General features: G+C 52.6%; 1 protein-coding gene across 1 annotated transcript; it reads right to left on the bottom strand.

The window, feature by feature from the left end:
- Window positions 1-11810: 11810 nt before the first annotated feature.
- On the bottom strand, window positions 11811-18913 carry KRT86 (keratin 86). Its single transcript, NM_001346200.1, is given in 9 exon segments — window positions 11811-12564; window positions 12704-12735; window positions 14626-14846; window positions 15096-15221; window positions 15499-15663; window positions 15886-15981; window positions 16754-16814; window positions 17597-17805; window positions 18536-18913. Coding segments are annotated over 9 exon segments (1461 nt in total). The 5' UTR covers window positions 18905-18913; the 3' UTR covers window positions 11811-12382.
- Between the last annotated feature and the right edge of the window lie 1082 nt (window positions 18914-19995).

Genomic DNA, 19995 nt, shown 5'->3' with positions numbered 1-19995 from the left:
CAGGGAAGATGTTAACACATTCATTCTCGGTCTCAGGTCCACCCCCTCCCTCACTCTCTCCTGGAGTCTCACTCGAGCCCCCTCTGCTCCCTGCCTCCGGCTCTCCCTCCTGCTTTCTGAGCCTTGAGTCTTGGGCCTTTCACTTCCCTGCTGGGCAGGCCAGGCTCTCAGCTCCTCCCAGGCAGTCCCTCACCCAGACAGCCTACCCTGAAACCTTAAAGTGCCTCAGCACCCTTCTCTCCCCTCTGCACAGCCCCCTGGGCAATCACATCAGTCTCCTGCCCTCAGTGGCCACCGTGGTTGGTGTCCTCCCTGGTTAGAATCCTCTAACTGTGCCTCAGAGTCCTGAGGACTCTCCTGCTGCCCTGCCTGGCCCCTCAGCTTCAGACCCACTGCCCCAGCCCCTACAAGACATCTCCACTGCAGTCCCAGAGATCCTCCCAACCCAACAGACCTTCAAGCTGAACTCACTATGTCCTACCCTCTCCACCGGCATCTCCTCCTCTCTCCCCATCAGGATCATCAATGCAGCTGCCCAGACCTGAACCTTGAGCTGCCCACACGCTAGCCCTGTGAATAGGTCAACCCTGGTGCTCTCCTTCTCTGCCTCCTAAGGGCCCCTCTGATCCTTCTCTTCCCTCTCCTGCTGCTACCACCCACACTCCAGCCCCACTATCTTGGTTGGAGGCTTGTACTTCTCCCCTCCAACTCATGCTATACAGCAGCCAGGATCTTTATCAAACACGAGTCTGACCTTGCAGGGGGGTCTCCACTGCCCGCAGGCCGTGCAGCCAACACACTCGGCTCTGATGGTCTCTCAGAGCCTCTTACATGCCCCATCGCCCGCCACCTTCCTGCTCTGCTCTGGCTCAAGGTGCCCTGAACACCTGTCAGAGGAGGGCTGGACCAGAGGCTCTGCAAGGGCCTTCGCAGTTCTGACCTCCTGGGAAGTGACTCTGGGCTCTGCTCTGTTCTGGGATTGGGACACGTCCTTCCCAGGGACTTAGGGAGGGTATGTAAGGGCTGCCAGCCTTGCGGGGTCATCCAGGTGCCACCCGGGGGAGCCCAGGGAGGCTGCCTGCCTCTGGAGCTGAGGCACCTTCATTCTACCCGACCAGCTCGAGGGGCCAGGCAGGACTGGTGCTGCATCCCCTCCATCCGTTAGAGCCTGCTGTCCTGAGTCCGTGAACTCCACTCTGCCCCTCTCATGGAGGACGGGTGCGGCCCCAAGGAGGCCTGGGCCTTGGCGCTGGGAGGGAAGGAGAAGCACAGCTGGAGGGTTGTTAACCAGGGAAAGCTCGTCTCCTGAAGGAAGTAACATCGAAGCTGAGACCAGAAGGAAGACCAGCAGTTCATTTATTCAATCAACAAATAATTATCGAGCACTTAGTATACCAAGTAGTGTTATACAAGCTTGGGTTCATAGAAGTGAAGAAAATAGTTGAAGATGCTTATCCTCCATGAAGCTTACATGTTAGAGCAAACGGTAAATGTAAGAAAGGAGTCAACCAGGAGGGAGAGATGGGTTCCAGACGTGGGGATAGCATATGAGGAGATGGGGATGGAAAAAGAGCCTGGAAACATCCAGAAACTCTGACAAGTTCCTAAGGCTGGTGGGGGAGGCTGGGGGGACTGCTCTCCAGTGCCCCCTAAACGCTTAAAACAAAGCCCTTCACTTCTACACTCTCCTCAACTGCCCTCTCCTACCCCAACCCCAACTCTGCCCAGAAAAGCTTCTTCATCCAAGGTCACTTCTCGTCCCTGCTTCCTTCCAGGCCCGTCCCCACCATCTTGAGAGGAAGATGGTATGGGCCGATGAACAAGGTCTCCCACATTTCACAGAGAGCCCGCTGCCTCCTCTCCGGAAGGTTCCTGCTGACTGCTGAGGGATACAAGTTGTCTGGGTGGCAGGTCCCCTGTGCTGACAGGCCTGAGATAGGGCCAGCCGGGGTAGTAACAACACCCAGCCAGCCGCCCCTCAGGCTCTGCCCCGCTCTGCACAGCAGCAGAAGCTCTTGCTCACTCAGTAGGCCAGTTGTCGCCCCAAAACGTGGGTAAACTGAGGTTCCAAAAGCTGAAGAGCCGTGACCACACACCCCTGGTGACCAAACCAGGACAAGAGCCTAAGATTCCAGACTTCCGGCCTCCGTCTTTCTCTACCACCCCACTCTGCCCCCTGCGATTCAGAGGTCAGGAATGCTGTGCTGCTACAGTATGACAGTAATAGTAACAACAACAACAATATTAACAAGTAGCAACTTTTGAGTACCAATGATGTGCCACACAATCCTCTAAGCTTTTATTTGTCTTGTCTCACTGAATCCTCCAGTGATAGCCATCTTCAGAAGTGGCCCCCAGCTTTCCCTCCCCTCTCTGTGCATGCCGCTCCTCATCCCAAAGACGGAGCCTATTTCCCCTGCACTTGAATATGGGCTGGTCTTGTGACGGCTTTGACCAGCAGAACGTGGTGGAAGTGACCTGAGCTCAGGCCTCAAGAGGACTGGCAGCCTCTGCTTCCTTCCCTCCTTCTTCCCGGAACCCAGCCACCAGTCTGTGAGGAAGCCACATGGGAAAGGCTCATGTGGGAGGAATTCCAAGATGGCGCCGTGAGTAGTCCTCTTTGTCTCTCGCCCTTCGAGTCTACAATTATTTGGACACTTATCGCTTGACAAAGGATATCCAGACAGCATCTCAGGACGTCTGAGACACCCACGCGACTATACATCGGAAGGCGGAGAGACTTTCCTCCGGGAGGATGTGGAAATAGGTGAAAACTCTCCGACCCCGATGGGCAGCCTAGTACCCGCAAGCGGCTTTCTTCCAACGGACGCCCCCAGAGGATCCACACACATCTAGGGCAGGAGCGAGAACACAACAGAGGAGCGACGGTGGAAACAGGTGACCAGAACCCTACCTAAACCCCCCGCAATTACTCCTAAACGCAGAGGGAAACTTTGGAGTTGCACACCGGAGCCCGCGGGGAGAGTCTCTCCCCGCCATTGGCGGGGAGACCCGGCCTGGTGCTCGGGGCGCCCGGAGGGTCCCAGAGAGAGACACGGAGGGCACGGAGGTCTCCCAGCTGCCGTTGCCCGCCCCGTGGGACTAGGGATTGCCGGAGATCTCGGAGAGGACCGGGGCGGGGGAACTTTCAAAGGCGGGTCTGGCGACCGGGTGGGGAAGCGCCGGAGCTCCGCCAGGCAGCAGACAAAACTCTCTGTCTGCCGGTAGCAGAGGGGCCACGCTGAGCACTCAGGGCTCCCGGCAGAGGCCCGGAGAGAAGCCCAGAGGGCGGGGCGTCCCCCAGCTGCCGTTGCCAGCCCTGGGGGACTAGGGATTGCCGGAGATCTCGGAGAGGACCGGGGCGGGGGAACTTTCAAAGGCCGGATCGGCGACCCGGAGGGGAAGCGCCGGAGCTCCGCCCGGGCAGCAGACAAAACTCTCTGTCTGCCATTAGCAGAGGGGCCACGCCCAGCATTCAGGGCTCCCGGCAGAGGCTCGGACAGAAGCCCAGAGGGCGGGGCGTCCCCCAGCTGCCGTTGCCCGCCCCGTGGGATTAGGGATTGCCGGAGATCTCGGAGAGGACCGGGGCGGGGGAACTTTCAAAGGCGGGTCCGGCGACCCGGAGGGGAAGCGCCGGAGCTCTGCCAGGCAGCAGACAAAACTCTCTGTCTGCCGGTAGCAGAGGGGCCACGCCCAGCATTCAGGGCTCCCGGCAGAGGCTCGGACAGAAGCCCAGAGGGCGGGGCGTCCCCCAGCTGCCGTTGCCCGCCCCGTGGGACTAGGGATTGCCAGAGATCTCGGAGAGGACTGGGGCTGGAGAGAGTTCCAGAGACCCAGCTTAGTAGCCTAGGGGGAAACCCTACAGGCTCACAGAAGCCTTAGGGAAAGCCTCTGCACAGCACCAGTAGAAGGCACCCAGCCGCCAGCCACAAGGCTGGAAGACCCCAGGGCAAAAGCAGCATAGCTAGGTGTACTAACCACAGACTGTAGAAGATGCCAATAGCTCTCCTGCGACCCATAGAGGACAAGTGAGATTTGGTGGGTGCCGACAGCAACCGAGCGACAAATAAAAGTGATCCCACCCCTGGCCGCTGGAAAAGCCCATAACACCGTTGCAGACCCCAAGGAGAGAGCGCATCTAGGTGGGCAACAACAGTAGGCACCTGCAGCCTGAAGCCCCCCGTGACGGCCCCCACGGCAGAGGAGGGAATCCAAAGGGCCACTGTGGCTACGAAGAGGGGCCCAGGCCCAGTTAGCAACTACGGACAGGGTTCCTGGTTGGTGAAGTATAAACAGCTGCTCCCCCCACCGCAGCAGCTGAAACAAGTGAAAGGAGCAACTAAACTCTATCTCCATGCGGAGGCACAAATCAACATCATCAAGCAATATGAAAAAATACATTAAATCTCCAGAACAGAAAGAAAGTAACAAATACACAGAAAACAATCCCAAAGAAAATGAGATATATAACCTAAATGATGATGACTTCAAAACAGCCATCATTAAAATACTCACTGAGTTAAGAGAGAATTCTGACCGACAACTCAACGAGTTCAGGAGCTATGTCACAAAAGAGTTTGATACGATAAAGAAGAACCAAACAGAAATACTGGAAATGAAGAACACAATAGAGGAGATTAAGAAAAATCTAGATGCTCTGAACAGTAGGGCCGATAATATGGAGGAAAGAATTAGCAATTTGGAAGATGGCAATATAGAATTGTTGCAGGCAGAGGAGGAGAGAGAAGCAAGACTTAAAAGAAATGAAGAAACTCTCCGAGAATTATCAGACACAATTAGGAGATGCAACGTAAGGATTATAGGTATACCAGAGGGAGAAGAGAAGGAGAAAGGGGCAGAAAACCTATTCAAAGAAATAATGGCTGAGAACTTCCCAAATCTGGTGAGGGAGATGGATCTTCAGGTGACAGAAGCCAATAGATCTCCAAACTTTATCAATGCAAGAAGACCAACTCCACGGCATATAGTAGTGAAGCTAGCAAAAGTCAACGACAAGGAGAAAATATTAAGGACAGCCAGGCAAAAGAAACTAACCTACAAAGGAACCCCCATCAGGCTATCAGCAGATTTCTCAGCAGAAACTCTACAGGCTAGAAGAGAGTGGAATGATATATTCAAAAATCTGAAGGACAAAAACCTACAGCCGAGAATTCTCTACCCAGCGAAAATATCCTTCAAATACGATGGAGAAATAAAAACTTTCCCAGATAAACAAAAATTAAGGGAGTTCATTGCCACAAAACCTCCTCTCCAGGAAATCCTCAGGAAAACCCTCATTCCTGAAAAATCCAAAAAAGGAAAGGGGCTACAAAACCAAGAGCAGAGGAGATAAGTAGAAGGACAACAACAGAGAGTAGCAGCTCTACATCAGAACAGATTAAACCATGGGACGAGAAACAAAGGAAACTGAAGAAAACCGGAAAACAAGACACAAAATGGTAGTGGTAGGTCCCCACGTCTCAATAATCACTCTAAATGTAAACGGATTGAACTCCCCAATCAAAAGACACAGAGTGGCAGGATGGATCAAAGAACAAGATCCAACAATATGCTGCCTCCAGGAAACACACCTCAGCCCCAAAGACAAACACAGACTCAGAGTGAAGGGATGGAGAACAATACTCCAAGCTAATAATGAACAAAAGAAAGCAGGTGTCGCTATACTAATATCAGACAAGGTAGATTTCAAAGCAAAACAGATAAAGAAAGACAAAGAGGGACAGTATATAATGATAAAAGGGACTCTCCACCAAGAAGACATAACACTTATAAATATATACGCACCCAACACAGGAGCACCAAAATTTGTAAAGCAACTCTTAATAGAACTAAAAGAAGACATCAACAACAATACAATAATAGTAGGGGACCTCAACACACCATTAACACCAATGGACAGAACATACAGACAGAAAATCAATAAGGAAATAATAGAATTAAATGAAAAATTAGACCAGATGGACTTAATAGATATATATAGAACACTTCATCCAAAAACAGCAGGTTACACATTCTTCTCAAGTGCACATGGAACATTCTCAAGGATTGACCATATTTTGGGAACCAAAGCAAACATCAATAAATACAAGAGAGTTGAAATAATATCAAGCATCTTTTCTGATCATAACGCTATTAAACTAGAAATCAACTACAAGAAAAAAGCAGAGAAAGGTGCAAAAATGTGGAGACTAAACAACACGCTTCTCAACAAACAATGGATCATTGAAGAAATTAAAGAAGAAATCAAATATTATCTGGAGACAAATGAAAATGAGAACACGACATACCAAATCATTTGGGATGCAGCAAAAGCAGTCCTAAGAGGGAAATTCATCGCAATACAGGCTCACCTCACTAAACAAGAAAAAGCTCACGTAAGCAACCTCAAACGACACCTAACAGAACTAGAAAAAGAAGAACAAACAAGGCCCAGAGTCAGTAGAAGGAGGGAAATAATAAAAATAAGAGCAGAAATAAACGATATTGAAACAAAAAAGACAATAGAAAGGATCAATGAAACAAAGAGTTGGTTCTTTGAAAGAATTAACAAAATTGACAAACCCCTAGCCAGACTCACCAAGAAAAGAAGAGAGAAATCGCAAATTAATAAAATCAGGAATGACAGAGGAGAAATCACAACAGATACCAATGAAATACAAGAGATCATAAGAGAATACTATGAAAAACTATATGCCAACAAATTGAACAACCTGGAAGAAATGGACAAATTCCTAGACTCCTACAATCTCCCCAAACTGAATCAGGAAGAAATGGAGAATCTGAATAGACCAATCACAAGTAAGGAAATAGAAACGGTAATCAAAAACCTCCCCAAAAACAAGAGTCCAGGACCAGACGGCTTCTCTGGAGAATTCTACCAAACATTCAAAGAAGACTTAATACCTATTCTCCTCAAACTGTTCCAGAAAATTGAGAAAGATGGAGAACTCCCTAACACATTCTATGAAGCCAACATCACTCTGATCCCCAAACCTGACAAGGACAACACAAAGAAGGAGAACTACAGGCCGATATCACTGATGAACATAGATGCAAAAATCCTCAACAAAATTTTGGCAAACTGATTACAGCAATACATCAAAAAGATTATACACCATGATCAAGTGGGATTTATACCAGGGACACAGGGATGGTTCAACATCCGCAAGTCAATCAACGTGATACACTACATTAACAAAATGAAAACCAAAAACCACATGATCATCTCAATAGATGCAGAGAAAGCATTCGACAAGATCCAACACCCATTTATGATAAAAACCCTCAGTAAAATGGGTATAGAAGGAAAGTACCTCAACATAATAAAGGCCATATATGATAGACCCACAGCCAACATCATACTCAATGGACAAAAGCTGAAAGCCATCCCTCTGAGGACAGGAACAAGACAAGGGTGCCCACTTTCACCACTCCTATTCAACATAGTTCTGGAGGTGCTGGCCAGAGCAATTCGGCAGGAAAAAGAAATAAAAGGAATCCAAATAGGTAACGAAGAAGTAAAACTCTCGTTGTTTGCAGACGACATGATCTTATACATAGAAAACCCCAAAGAATCCACAGAAAAACTATTAGAAATAATCAACAACTACAGCAAAGTAGCAGGGTATAAAATTAACGTGCATAAATCAGTAGCATTTCTATACACTAACAATAAACTAACAGAAAAAGAACTCAAGAACTCTATCCCATTCACAATCGCAACGAAAAGAATAAAATACCTTGGGATAAACTTAACCAAGGAAGTGAAGGATCTATACAATGAAAACTACAAGACTTTCTTGAAAGAAATAGGCGATGACATAAAGAGATGGAAAGACATCCCTTGCACATGGATTGGAAGAATAAACATAGTTAAAATGTCCATACTACCTAAAGCAATATACAGATTCAATGCTATCCCAATCAGAATCCCAAGAACATTTTTCACAGAAATTGAACAAACAATCCTAAAATTCATATGGGGCAACAAAAGACCGCGAATTGCTAAAGCAATCCTGAGCAAGAAAAACAAAGCCGGCGGAATCACAATCCCCGATTTCAAAACATACTACAAAGCTACAGTGATCAAAACAGCATGGTACTGGTACAAAAACAGGTCCACAGATCAATGGAACAGAATTGAAAGCCCAGAGATAAAACCACACATCTATGGACAGCTAATCTTCGACAAAGGAGCAGAGGGCCTACAATGGAGAAAAGAAAGTCTCTTCAACAAATGGTGCTGGGAAAACTGGACAGCCACATGCAAAAGATTGAAAATTGACCATTCTTTTTCACCACACACCAAAATAAACTCAAAATGGATCAAAGACCTAAAGATTAGGCCTGAGACAATAAGTCTTTTGGAAGAGAATATAGGCAGTACACTCTTTGACATCAGTTTCAAAAGAATCTTTTCGGACACTGTAACTCCTCAGTTGAGGGAAACAATAGAAAGAATAAACAAATGGGACTTCATCAGACTAAAGAGCTTCTTCAAGGCAAGGGAAAACAGGATTGAAACAAAAAAACAGCTCACTAATTGGGAAAAAATATTTACAAGCCACTTATCCGACAAAGGGTTAATCTCCATAATATACAAAGAACTCACACTGCTTAACAACAAAAAAACAAACAACCCGATCAAAGAATGGGCAGAGGACATGAACAGACACTTCTCAAAAGAAGATATGAATATGGCCAATAGACACATGAAAAGATGTTCATCATCGCTAATCATCAGGGAAATGCAAATCAAAACTACACTAAGATATCACCTTACCCCCGTTAGATTGGCAAAAACATCCAAAACCAAGAACGACAAATGTTGGAGAGGTTGTGGAGAAAGAGGAACCCTCATACACTGTTGGTGGGAATGCAAACTGGTACAGCCACTATGGAAAACAGTATGGAGATTTCTCAAAAAGTTAAAAATAGAAATACCCTATGACCCAGCCATCCCATTACTGGGTATCTATCCTAAGAACCTGATATCAGATATCTCAAGAGTCCGTTGCACCCCTATGTTCATTGCAGCATTATTTACAATAGCCAAGACGTGGAACCAGCCTACATGCCCAGAAACTAATGATTGGATAAAGAAGATGTGGTATATATACACAATGGAATACTACTCAGCCATAAAAAAAGACGAAATTGGCCCATTCACAACAATGTGGATGGACCTCGAGGGTATTATGTTAAGCGAAATAAGTCAGTCAGAGAAAGACGAACTCTATATGACTCCACTCATAGGTGGAAATTAGTATATTGAGAAGGAGATCTGATTGGTGGTTACCAGGGAAAAGGGGGGGTGGGGGGAGGGTACGGAGGGGGAAGTGGTGTACCCACAACATGACTAACAAAAATGTACAACTGAAATCTCACAAGGTTGTAATCTATCATAACATTAATAAAAAAAATAAATAAATAAATAAATAAATAAATAAATAAATAAAAAATAAAAAATAAAAAATAAAAAAAAAGAAAGGCTCATGTGGAGGAGAGCTGGGTCTCTGTATGCCAGTTAGGAATTTACTGTCTCTCAGCTCCGGATTCACCCCTCATCGCCTGCTCTGTGAAAACGGAGAGGGGCCCTTTAAGTATTTTGCCATTGTCCCCTGGCATGATCTTGAGCTCTGTCAGCAGAGGGTGCTAGAGAGAGACTGCAGGAAGAAGGGGGTTCCCCCCTGGTTCCGGGTGCTCCTCTCGGCAGATTCCTGCAGCGCCCACAGCTTCTCCACAGCTCAGCCCCTGTGGTGCACAGTGGCCAGCAGCCCCCAGGATCCCTCTCAGGTGGTTTTGAGGTGAAGACGTGTCTTCATGAACAGCTTTCCCTGGCAGCATGGAAGGCAGAATTCTAGCAAGTTCAAAAGGCTGGGTTTCCAGCAGGTTCTGCCAGTACCCCACTGCCATATGCCATGAGCCTTCTCCAGCAAGACCTGGACCTCGGCCACAGGGGTCCTCCTCCTTGGGTGCCCTGTCTCAGAACAGGGGAAGGGGCTGCTCCTTACCTCTGCAACGCCTGTATTCTTTAGATTTCTTGCTTTTTACTAGCCCATCCCTGGTTACTCCAATCCCCAGTTAGAGTTACTAATTCTTTACGTTAAATTTTATCTGTCTAAATTATTACGCCTGGCTTAGACCCTGACTGATAACAACCTGGCCAGCAGCTCCTGCTAAACTCCCAGCTGGTGGCCAACACCAAACCCAGCCGTGTGAAATGAGGCCATTTTGGACCTTCCAGACACCTTAGCGCCCCCAACAACGTCTCACAAAGTAGAACCACCCCGCAAGCCCACAGAATCATGAGAAGTAAGACAGTATTATTGTTTTAAGCCTCTAAATTTTGGAATGATCTGTTATGTGCAATGGATATCTGCAACACCTCCCTACAAGCCCACAGGTGTCGTTGTTCCATTTTACAGCCGGAGAAGCCAAAGCTCGGCGAGAACTGGTGACTCGTCCACCACCCCAGAACTGGTCCACAGCTGAGCCAGCATCCTAACACGGGTTCACATTAAGGAAACCCTTTTAAATACATAATCTCATTTAGGGAGCCAGAGGAGACCCCAGGAATGCTGTCCAACCGCCCTCATTCTACAGGCGAGGAAACCGAAGCTCAGAAGGTGGAAGCCACTTGCCCAAAGTCACACACACACGGGCAACGGCAGAGTCAGGACTCGGAGTCAGAAGCCCAGTCCTTCTGACTCTCCGTCCAGGGCTCCTCCTCTTCCCCGCCCTGCACGACTCTCATGTCTGCCTCCCACCCTCACACACCTCCTCAGGCACTACCCCTCCAGGAATGCCCCTGGGGGCGAATCACCTGGTTGAGAACCCCTAGGGCCCATCCGGCCAGGTCTAGAGGCATCTTGGTTGTCACAATTGGGGCGGGGGGGGGGGGGGGTGGCATATGGCTGGACCTCCAGTCGGTAGAGACCAGCAATACTGCTAAACAGCCCCATTGTGACAGCTAGATCTTAAGTTAGCAGGAGGGAAGCCACTTAGGGAAAAGAAGGAACGTTGTAACCATGACCCTGACTCACCAGTCTCTGTGAATACATTCTAGCCTGCCCGGAGCCTAGATGATTAAGCACCTCTCACTTTTACAAAATATACGATCTGCTAGTTCTATGGCTCTTGCTTATGCGTATGTCCCAGCTGTGATGAGACAACTTTGTTCTCCAAGTTCCCCAGGAGCATGACGACCTCCAGGAAGAAAAATTCTACGTTGGTACCCATCACAAATGACAGAAGAGAGAGATAATATGGCGCCTTGAAGTCCATCAAAGCGGATAGTGGACATCCCTAACCCTCTCCTTCCCTGCCCATTTCCCCTAGAGAACTGCTCAAGATACTGTGTGATTCTAAGATGGGTCTTCAGGACACTATTCCACCATCTTCCGATGACGCCAGCTAATCGTATAAATTTTCCTTTCTCCACCACCGGCTTGTTTGCAATTGATGGGCACCAGATTGTGGTGAACAGAATGAGCCCCTTTTTGCTCAGTTACACCACAACAAAGAATTCTCCAGCCCAAATGCCAATGGTGCTGAAGCTGAGAAACCTTGCTCTAGAGAGACCCATGACCACACAAGATCCCCACTTCCAGGAGTCTTCTCTCGTTTCCCCGAGGCTTGGGCTGCTCCGGGCCAAACAGGCAGCGCCTCCTACAGTCCTTTTCATCTACTGAAAAATAACCACGTGGGTGGAGATGTCCTGAGGAGGTCTCCGGCGGGAGCACCCATGCAGGAGGGCCCTGGCATTCTCAAGACTCCAAGGCACCAGGTTTGATCAGCTACAATGAGTTTATTGGAAAGAGAGTGACACAAAGGCAAAGGAAGGGCAGGTAGTGGAGTCACTGGCTTTTTAGAAGCTTCCGCAGGCAGCCCTGGCACGAGATGCTCTCCCCTCCCATGGGCCATATCCCTCAGAGTCACAGGAAAACCACCATCGCGTTCCCCATCTCCATTCCACAGACACAAGCAGACAGGAAGATTCTGGGGCCTGTCCGGTGCCTCCACGCTTGGGTGAAGGGGTCAGGTAGGACCAATGAATCCAGCAGAAAACAGAAGGCGGAAGAAAGGATGAATCCTCAGGACAACAAATGGACTACCAGCAGAGGCTGCAGAAAGAGGCCAGGGTGCCGCCCCCGCCACCCCAGGGCTCAGGGCGCCTGGGACATGGTGCACAGAAGGAGCAGGTGCGGGTGGGGAGGACGTGCAGAGGGTACATCTCTGGCGACGGGTTCCAGGGAGCCAGCGGCTGGTGCATGGGGCAGCGGGAGGGGAGTTCCCGTTGCGCAGGGTCCTAGCCGGGCGGAGGGTGGCGGTGACACACACTGGTGGAGGCTGCAGCCTCCTAGCATCTCTTAGAGCCCACGCTGCAGGCGCTGACCCCGGAGCAGGGGGCGCAGGCGTTGACGGTGCCCACCACCACGTTGCCGCTGCAGGGGGCGCTGCAGACGCTGGTGGTGACAGCAGGGGCAGCACCAGAGGCGCAGAGATCGCCACAGACGACGCCACCGCGGGAGCTGCTGACGCCTGAATGGGGGGAGAACAGGAGAGGCAAGGGTCAGGCATGGCCACAGCCAGGTGGCTTTGGGGTGAGCGAAAATGGCTCCTCCCTAAAGGCACTGGGACCACCCCAGCTGGAGATGGGGGGAGGAGGACAGCTACTTACAGACATTCACGGAGCCAACGCCCTCACACAGCCTGTTGGGAAAGGAAAAGAGAAAGGTCAGTGCTGCGGGAACAGCCAAGGTGGAAGGTGAGATGGGTGGCCCTCCTTCCGGGCATTTGCCAGGAGAAGGGCAATAAACAGACCAATCCAGAAGCCAAGGAACCCCGGGCACCGTGTGGATTCTGCAGACAGGACACCAGGCTCTCCACCCCTTAGTAGCTGAGCAACCTCAGCAGATTCGTCCTCCCTCAGCCCACTTCCTCAGGGGAAAAGCTACACCCGGATCTCTGTTATAGGCTGACTTTGAACAGTACATGTCAGCGCCTAGCACCGCCACATGGGGAGCACTCCAGAAACCTTAGCTGCTACTGCTTCTGTAGCTTCTGATTGACCCGTAAATGCATTTGAGGGGCTGCAGACTTAACTTCCTAAATCTGGTCTAACTGGTGTCACAAGAACATGGCTTCAGGAGGACAGAGATTTTCTTGGTTCTTTTCCCCATGGCAGAATCGACAGTGGCTAAGATGGTGCCCGGCTCCATAAAGGACTGTTGCATGAAGGAATGGGGTTCTAGAACCCATTTAGAATGGGCTCAGGTCTATCCATGCCTATTCCCTCATTTGACTGATGGAGAAACTGAGGCCCAGAGAAAGGAAACAACCAGTGACAGAGGCAGGGCTGTAACTCGGGCCACCTAACTCCACCCAGCCTGCCTCTCCTTCCTCTGCAACACCGTCTCCTTAGGGAAACAAACGTGAGCGGCAAAGGACCGTGGCAAAGCGTCAAAATCAGCTTCAGATCTGAGGACCCTCTGCAGCCCACCCTCTGATCATTCCATGCCCAGGCTTCCTAGGGACCCACGCTAAAGCTTCTGAGTTCACTCCGAGAGCCGGTATGGCAGAGCAGGGACACACTCCATTTCCAGGGCATTCCGCACGTGTCTCCCCACCTTCCAAACTCAGTCTTGAAGAACTCCTGCTGGGACTCTTCAGGATCTCCCCGGGCCCGGGGAGCCCCCTGCCTCTGAGCTCGCCAGCGCAATTGCTGGAGCTTGTTGCAGATCTCACCATGCAACCACTTTGATTCTGGTACCAAACCTGCATCCCCATCTCCCCAATACACAGGATGCTCCCTCTGCATCCTCACCCTCCACTCTCCTCTGCCCAGGGCCAGGGGCCTGGCTGTCCACCAGAAGAGGAAGGTTCAGGGTGTGAGCGCCTGACCAACCTGGGGAAAGAACCTAAGGGCAACATTCTGGGCGTGTTGTCCTCATAGGAGCTGTTCTGCTGCCCTCCAGCCATAGGAAGGCTCAATGCCCTATGAGTGTCCCCCTGCCCTCAAAGCAAGAAATAAGCCAAAATGCCCAGAGTGGAGCATAGGTGCCTCGAAGGACAAGTCCCTGCTGTCTGTCTGCCCTCAGTCCTACCTGCTGCAATGGAAGACCACCGAGGGGAACTCACTATAGTTAGAATAGGCAAGTATGAGTTGAGAAAACCCTCTATCGAACCTGTCCTCATGGGATAAATCTTAACTCCCAGGGCTGGGCTGGGCTGGGCTGGGCTGGGCTTGAGAAGCGAGCTGAGATCTTGAGGGGCGTGTGCAACAAGGTCCCAAGATAGAAGGAGCATTAGTGAGAGAAGGGGACCCCAAGCCAGGCTGGCTGCTCAGAACGGTGATTGCTACAGCCTGACACCTGGTCTGAGGACCAGATCTGCAAATGCCACCAATCCCAGATCAGCATGTAGTGGGCACGAGAGACTCAAACGGGGTGGAAACACACTCCAAGGACGCACTCAAATTACCTGTCCAGTTGCAGGAAGGGGAGGTTAGGAAACGGAAGTCGAGCGATGCCCGGAGTATGAAGGAAAGGGCACACTGAGAACCCAGGCACGGCTGGGAGAGAAACAGGCTGTGGTACCCACCTCTGCTCCTCGCCCTCCAGCAGGCGCCTGTAGGTGGCGATCTCGATGTCCAGGCCCAGCTTGGCGTTCATCACCTCCTGGTACTCCCTGAGCAGGCAGGCCATGTCCTGCTTGGCCTTCTGCAGGGCCTCCTCCAGCCCGGCCAGCTTGCACTTGGCGTCGCTGAGGGCCGCCTCACCCTGCTGCTCAGCCTGGCTCACGGCCACCTCCAGCTTGGAGTTCTGGGGACCCAGAAGAGAACAGGGTGGGTTGTGGTCCCTGGGTCTCTCTGTCCATTTCCTGCATGTGTCCAGGCCTCCCACCCAGCTGGGAACACCCCAGAACAGGCCTCTTGCCCTCATCCCCTGGGTCTCCCTGAGTGACCGCAACCAGGGACCCTACTCATGCACATGGGCTGGGGGATGAATGGTGAGATCCACATGGGGCACACACTGTCGGAGGGACCCAGGTAGGCCCCAAACGAGCATTACCTGGCTCTTGGCATTCTCGATCTCGGCGGTCAGCCTCTGGATCATGCGGTTCAGCTCGTTGATCTCCTCCTTGGTGCGGCGCAGGGTCTCCCCATGCCGGACCACCGTGGCCTTTATCTCCTCACACTGGGGGGAGGCAGAGAGGCGCCTGAGGCTCAGGATGGGACATCCCACCCATTCAGGACACCGGCAATGATAGTGCAGGTTGTACGATGCTCAGACTGTACAACCATGCATGACAGCCCTCCCCTGCCACCCCAACCGGAGAGCTGTCTGCCTTTCTCTTACCATCTCTAGGGAAGAACACACCACAATTGTTGTAAGGATCAGCATCCACCTTGCTAATATACACCTCACATCCCAGCCACTGCCATGTCTCAGGCAGGTGCTCTGTGCCACTCACCTTGCTGCGGTACCAGGACTCCGCCTCAGCCCGGCTGCGGTTGGCGATGTCATCGTACTGAGCCTTGATCTCGACCAGGATGTTGTCCATGTTCAGTTCCCGGCTGTTGTCCATCTTGACGATGACCGATGTGTCTGAGATGTGGGCTTGAAGGACACGGATCTCCTGCAGATGGTGGGGGCAGTGGGTGGAAGGAATTGCTCACACAGCCTCCCCTACCAGCCTATATGCAGTCTTCTCAGCCCTTCCCGGGGCTCCAGCCCCTGTGCCCTCTGACAGCCTCATGGATGGCCACCCCTGCCCAGATGCCGTCCACCTCCAGTCCCAGACCAAAGGCCTCTCTTCCAGGCCGGCTGCCTGATTTCTACCTGGACCACAAGCCCTCACCTCCTCATACAGTCGCCGCAGGAAGTCGATCTCCTGGGTCAGCGCCTCCACATTGGCCTCCAGGTCCGACTTGCGGAGGTAGGCACAGTCCACGTCCTGGGAAGGTGGGAGACCTTTGAGCTCAGTGGAGCCCTGGTGATCGTCACCCCAAACTCCTCTCTTCCCACCCATTCCGTGGAGGCCAGGGGGAAAGGATTCCCCAGTGTTCCCATTCCCATCCCATCTCCACACCTTCCCACCTCCAGGACGGGCCTCACCGCCGCCTCCCCTTCTAAGAACAGACCCTGGTGCCTTGGAGATGGGCCACCAGCCTTTCCCCCGCCCCCCACCTGAGACATCTTGCCCCACCACCTCTCCTTTTTACCCTCCCCTCTTCCAGGAAGCCTGCCAGACTGACTCCCCATCTCGGCCACCTTAACCCTTGCCTGTCCCCCACAGTCCTCCAAGACTGCCGCTTGCCCCATGGCTCTGCTCCATTTGCCCCAAACCCTGGCACTGTGGCCCTGCTCTTGGTCAGACTTGCCACAGTGCTAGACAGGACCTTGTCCCTCCGTGGAGAGACTGAAGCTGCCGTGCCCGTGTGTGGACCCCAGCCACAGACCACAAACTCGGAGGCAGAGCAGGACATCCAGGGGGTGACCCAGCCGTGTCCCTGCCCCAGGGCCGGGTGCTAGCGGATATTCCAAGGTTACAGCCCTTTGTCAAAGCCCTGGACGTGCCTTCCGGGACCTGATCTCTGGGGATTTGCCATCCTGAGGTGGCGAGGGCACTGCGCCCCACACTGAGGTGGCGGCCCTGGGTCTCCCCTAGTAGAGCCTGTCACTCCGAGAGCCCTCGTGTCTGTGCCCACCCATCCCACGTTACCCACCTTCTTCAGAGCCACAAACTCATTCTCGGCTGTTGCTCTCAGAGAAACTTCCTCCTCATACCTGAGGCACAAGAGGGCAGAGACGGGGGTCACAGCAGAGCGGGTCTCCCCGACCCCCTCCACTCATCCCAGGGAAGGGGGAAGTGTCAGGACCCCCCACCCCTCAACACAGCTGGCTCCTGGCAGCCCTGCCAGGTCCTTCCTGCTTGGACTGGGGTGTGTCTGTCATTCTTTCTCCACCGAGAAGGCTTGAGTGGCTAATCTTCTGGGACCTCACAGCCCTGTTCCCAAAGCTGCTCTGAGTTCCTCTCAGGAGGCGGATAAGCCTCAGCACCCAGCCCCACGCAGGAGTGGACAGCACCAGCTCTGGGGCGCTGAGGCCCCGCCTCCCCTCCTCTGGGGTCCATCTTGACTCAGGTGTGGGGGCCTATGAGATCCATCGGCCATCAGCACTCAGCACCCTCGGCAGTGGGACCCAGGACCCAGCAGCTCTGAGGGACCAGACGCTCACATCGGGTCCAGGGGCTATGGTGGGAACCTGGTGGTCAGGACAAGAAGGCCAGGGAGATGGCAGAAGGTCCTCCCACAGAGCACAGGGGGCAGCTGCCAGGTGAGCAGGCTCAGAGGAGAGAAGGCTGAAGTCGGGGAGAGCTGCAGGGGAACCCAGCCCACCACTGGGGCAGGCAGCTGGGCCACAACTGCACCAATGAGGAGACCCTGCCTCACACTCCTACCCCGGCCTGCACGGCCATGTGCCCTGCTTGGAAATCCTTCTTGTGTCTAATCCGCTGGGCTTTAGCCTGAGTCATTTCCTGGGCCCAGCATCCCTCCTGGCTGCCTCACCTCTTCTTGTAGCCCTCCAGCACCTCCTGCACGTGGTTGAGCTCTGAGGCCAACCTCCCGCTGTCGGCCTCCACGCACTCGGCCTCCCGCCGCAGCGTCTCGATGTAGCCACTGAACAGAGGCTCCAGGTTGCTGTCGCAGCACTTGCGGTTCTGGTAGAGCTGCCACTTGGTCTCCAGCAGCTTGTTCTGCTGCTCCAGGAAGCGCACCTGCCATTTGGGGTGGGGAGGAGGGGTCAGATGGCTCCTGGTGCCCCAAATGCATTTTTGGGGGCAGAGAGGTGATTGCTTTAAGGTAAACTGCCAGCCCAGAGCTCCGCAGAGATGACAGAGCTGGGCAGTGAGAGACAGAGCCACTGCTGGATTTCCTCATTGGGTTCTATGAGTCTGTCTGATGAGTCCAGGTCCTGTGGTCAGGAGCCAGGCGGAAAGCTCAGCCCCTCACCTTGAAGCCAGAGGTGGAGCCCTCTTAAGGAAGCCCCCAGATTCAGTTCACAGCAGAAGGTGTCTGGGGCCAGGGAGATGTCACAGGCCATCTAGAGGAGAGCTTAGGCATCCTGGCTCCTCCTCACTTCATCTGACAGCCAATTCACCTCACCCCCTGGGAGAGAATGCAGTCTGCAGCCTGAGACAGTCCAAACGTCTGTGGTCTCAGAAGCAGCAGTCATATTCCTCCCTAACTTCCTGAAGTCCAGTTTGTGCCCCAGAACAGCCAGGTCACACTTTTCTTCCATAAGTTCTGCTTATCTGAACTCTCAGCTGAGTCTTTCTGGGTCTTATGTGAGTGCCTATTTGTGTCTGTCTGTCTGTCTGTCTGCCACTCCCATCAGACTGAATGCTCCTGCAGGCAGAGATCTTTCTGCCTCCACTCTCCCTCAGTGCCCAGCCTGAGTCCTGAGCATGGATGAGGTTCAGGAAGGGTGTGATCAAGGACACCCACCTTGTCGATGAAGGCAGCAAACCTGTTGTTGAGGATCTTGATCTGCTCCTTCTCCTCGTGCTTCACGCTCTGCGCGTTGGGGTCGATCTCCAGGTTGAGGGGCGCCAGGAGGCTCTCGTTGACCGACACGGTGGTGATGCAGGGCGGGCTGGGTCCGCACACGCCGCCAGAGCGGTATCCGAAGCTGCGGCCGCAGGAACCGGCCCGGAAGCCCCCGCAGATGCTGCGGCTGCCGAAGCCGCCGGCGAGTCCGCGGTAGCAGGAGATGCCGCGGTAGGGGGCGGCGGTGATGCAGCAGCGGCCGGGCCGGGGCCCGCAGGCCGAGGAGCAGCTGAAGGCACGGCCAGCACAGTAAGATCCACAAGTCATGGTGTTCCTTTGGGGCAGGGGAGACTCTGAGAAGGGAGACGTCCTAACGGAGGCACAGTGGACGAGGTGTTTGTGTCTTGGACTTCTTTGGGCCTTTTATATATGTGGGGAGCCTGCTGCGTCCACAAGGTTAGGAGCAATTAGACGCCTTTATAGGCTTGGTTTGTTTAGCTGCTGTCGCTCCTCCCTTAATGTACTTAATTGGGGGCCAGATGCGGCCAGCTGTTTATGGCCTTTTACCCTAAACAGCACAATTTTTATCTTCAAAGGGCCAGCTCACCTCCCCCATACCCACCCCAACCACCGCAGCGACAGTTGGCGAAACTCTGGGATTGGAGGATGGCGGGGCGGTGACTCAGGTTGGAATGGAAGGCGGGGCAGAGGCGGGGCTGTGGCTCCTCGGGTACCGCCCCGCGAGCTGAGGCCTGCGCCGCTGTCCGCGGTGCTGATCGGACCAGCCCCGAGCGCTGAGAGAGGGTGGGATCAACAGAAGGTGATGTGGAAGTTGGGGTGTGCTTGGTGATTTCCCGAACACGGACGGCCTCTTTCTGCATCGCCAAAGCCCCACACTTTCACAATCTGTCAATCACCCACACACGAACCCAACATCCCCACGTCTGCTCCCAAATTACTCACCTACTCCTATCAACATATTCTGTCTGTGTCTCTCTCTGTCTCTCTCTGTGTCTCTCTGTCTGTCTGTCTCTCTCTCTCATACACACACACACACACACATGCTCACACAAGCTCACGTGCACACTTACCTGCCCCCTAGTGCACACAGACCAGTCCCTGGGCCAACCTACTAGACCTCCTTGGCCAGCCTCTGCTGAGAGGAGGTGTTCCCCTCCTCAGAGTCTTCCATGAGGCCTAAGGGGGCACACACCAGCTCACTGGCCTTAGGAATGCCCAACCATTTCCATCAATGCCCCAAGCAAAGACAGCATGTCTTGATTTCACCCCAAGCCTCCGCATTTTCTCTAGGGCCCAGAAGGCCTGGGGTGGACACCACTGTTACAAGTCTCTATAGCATTTGGCTCAGAATATAATAGAATCAATCTGGATAGAGCCATATGAGGAGAGCATCACCC

Source organism: Equus caballus, chromosome 6 (genome assembly GCF_041296265.1).
Source record: "Equus caballus isolate H_3958 breed thoroughbred chromosome 6, TB-T2T, whole genome shotgun sequence".
Classification (NCBI taxonomy): domain Eukaryota; kingdom Metazoa; phylum Chordata; class Mammalia; order Perissodactyla; family Equidae; genus Equus; species Equus caballus.
The sequence above is the reverse complement of the archived record's forward strand: the minus strand, read 5'-3'. Positions and strand labels throughout refer to the sequence as shown.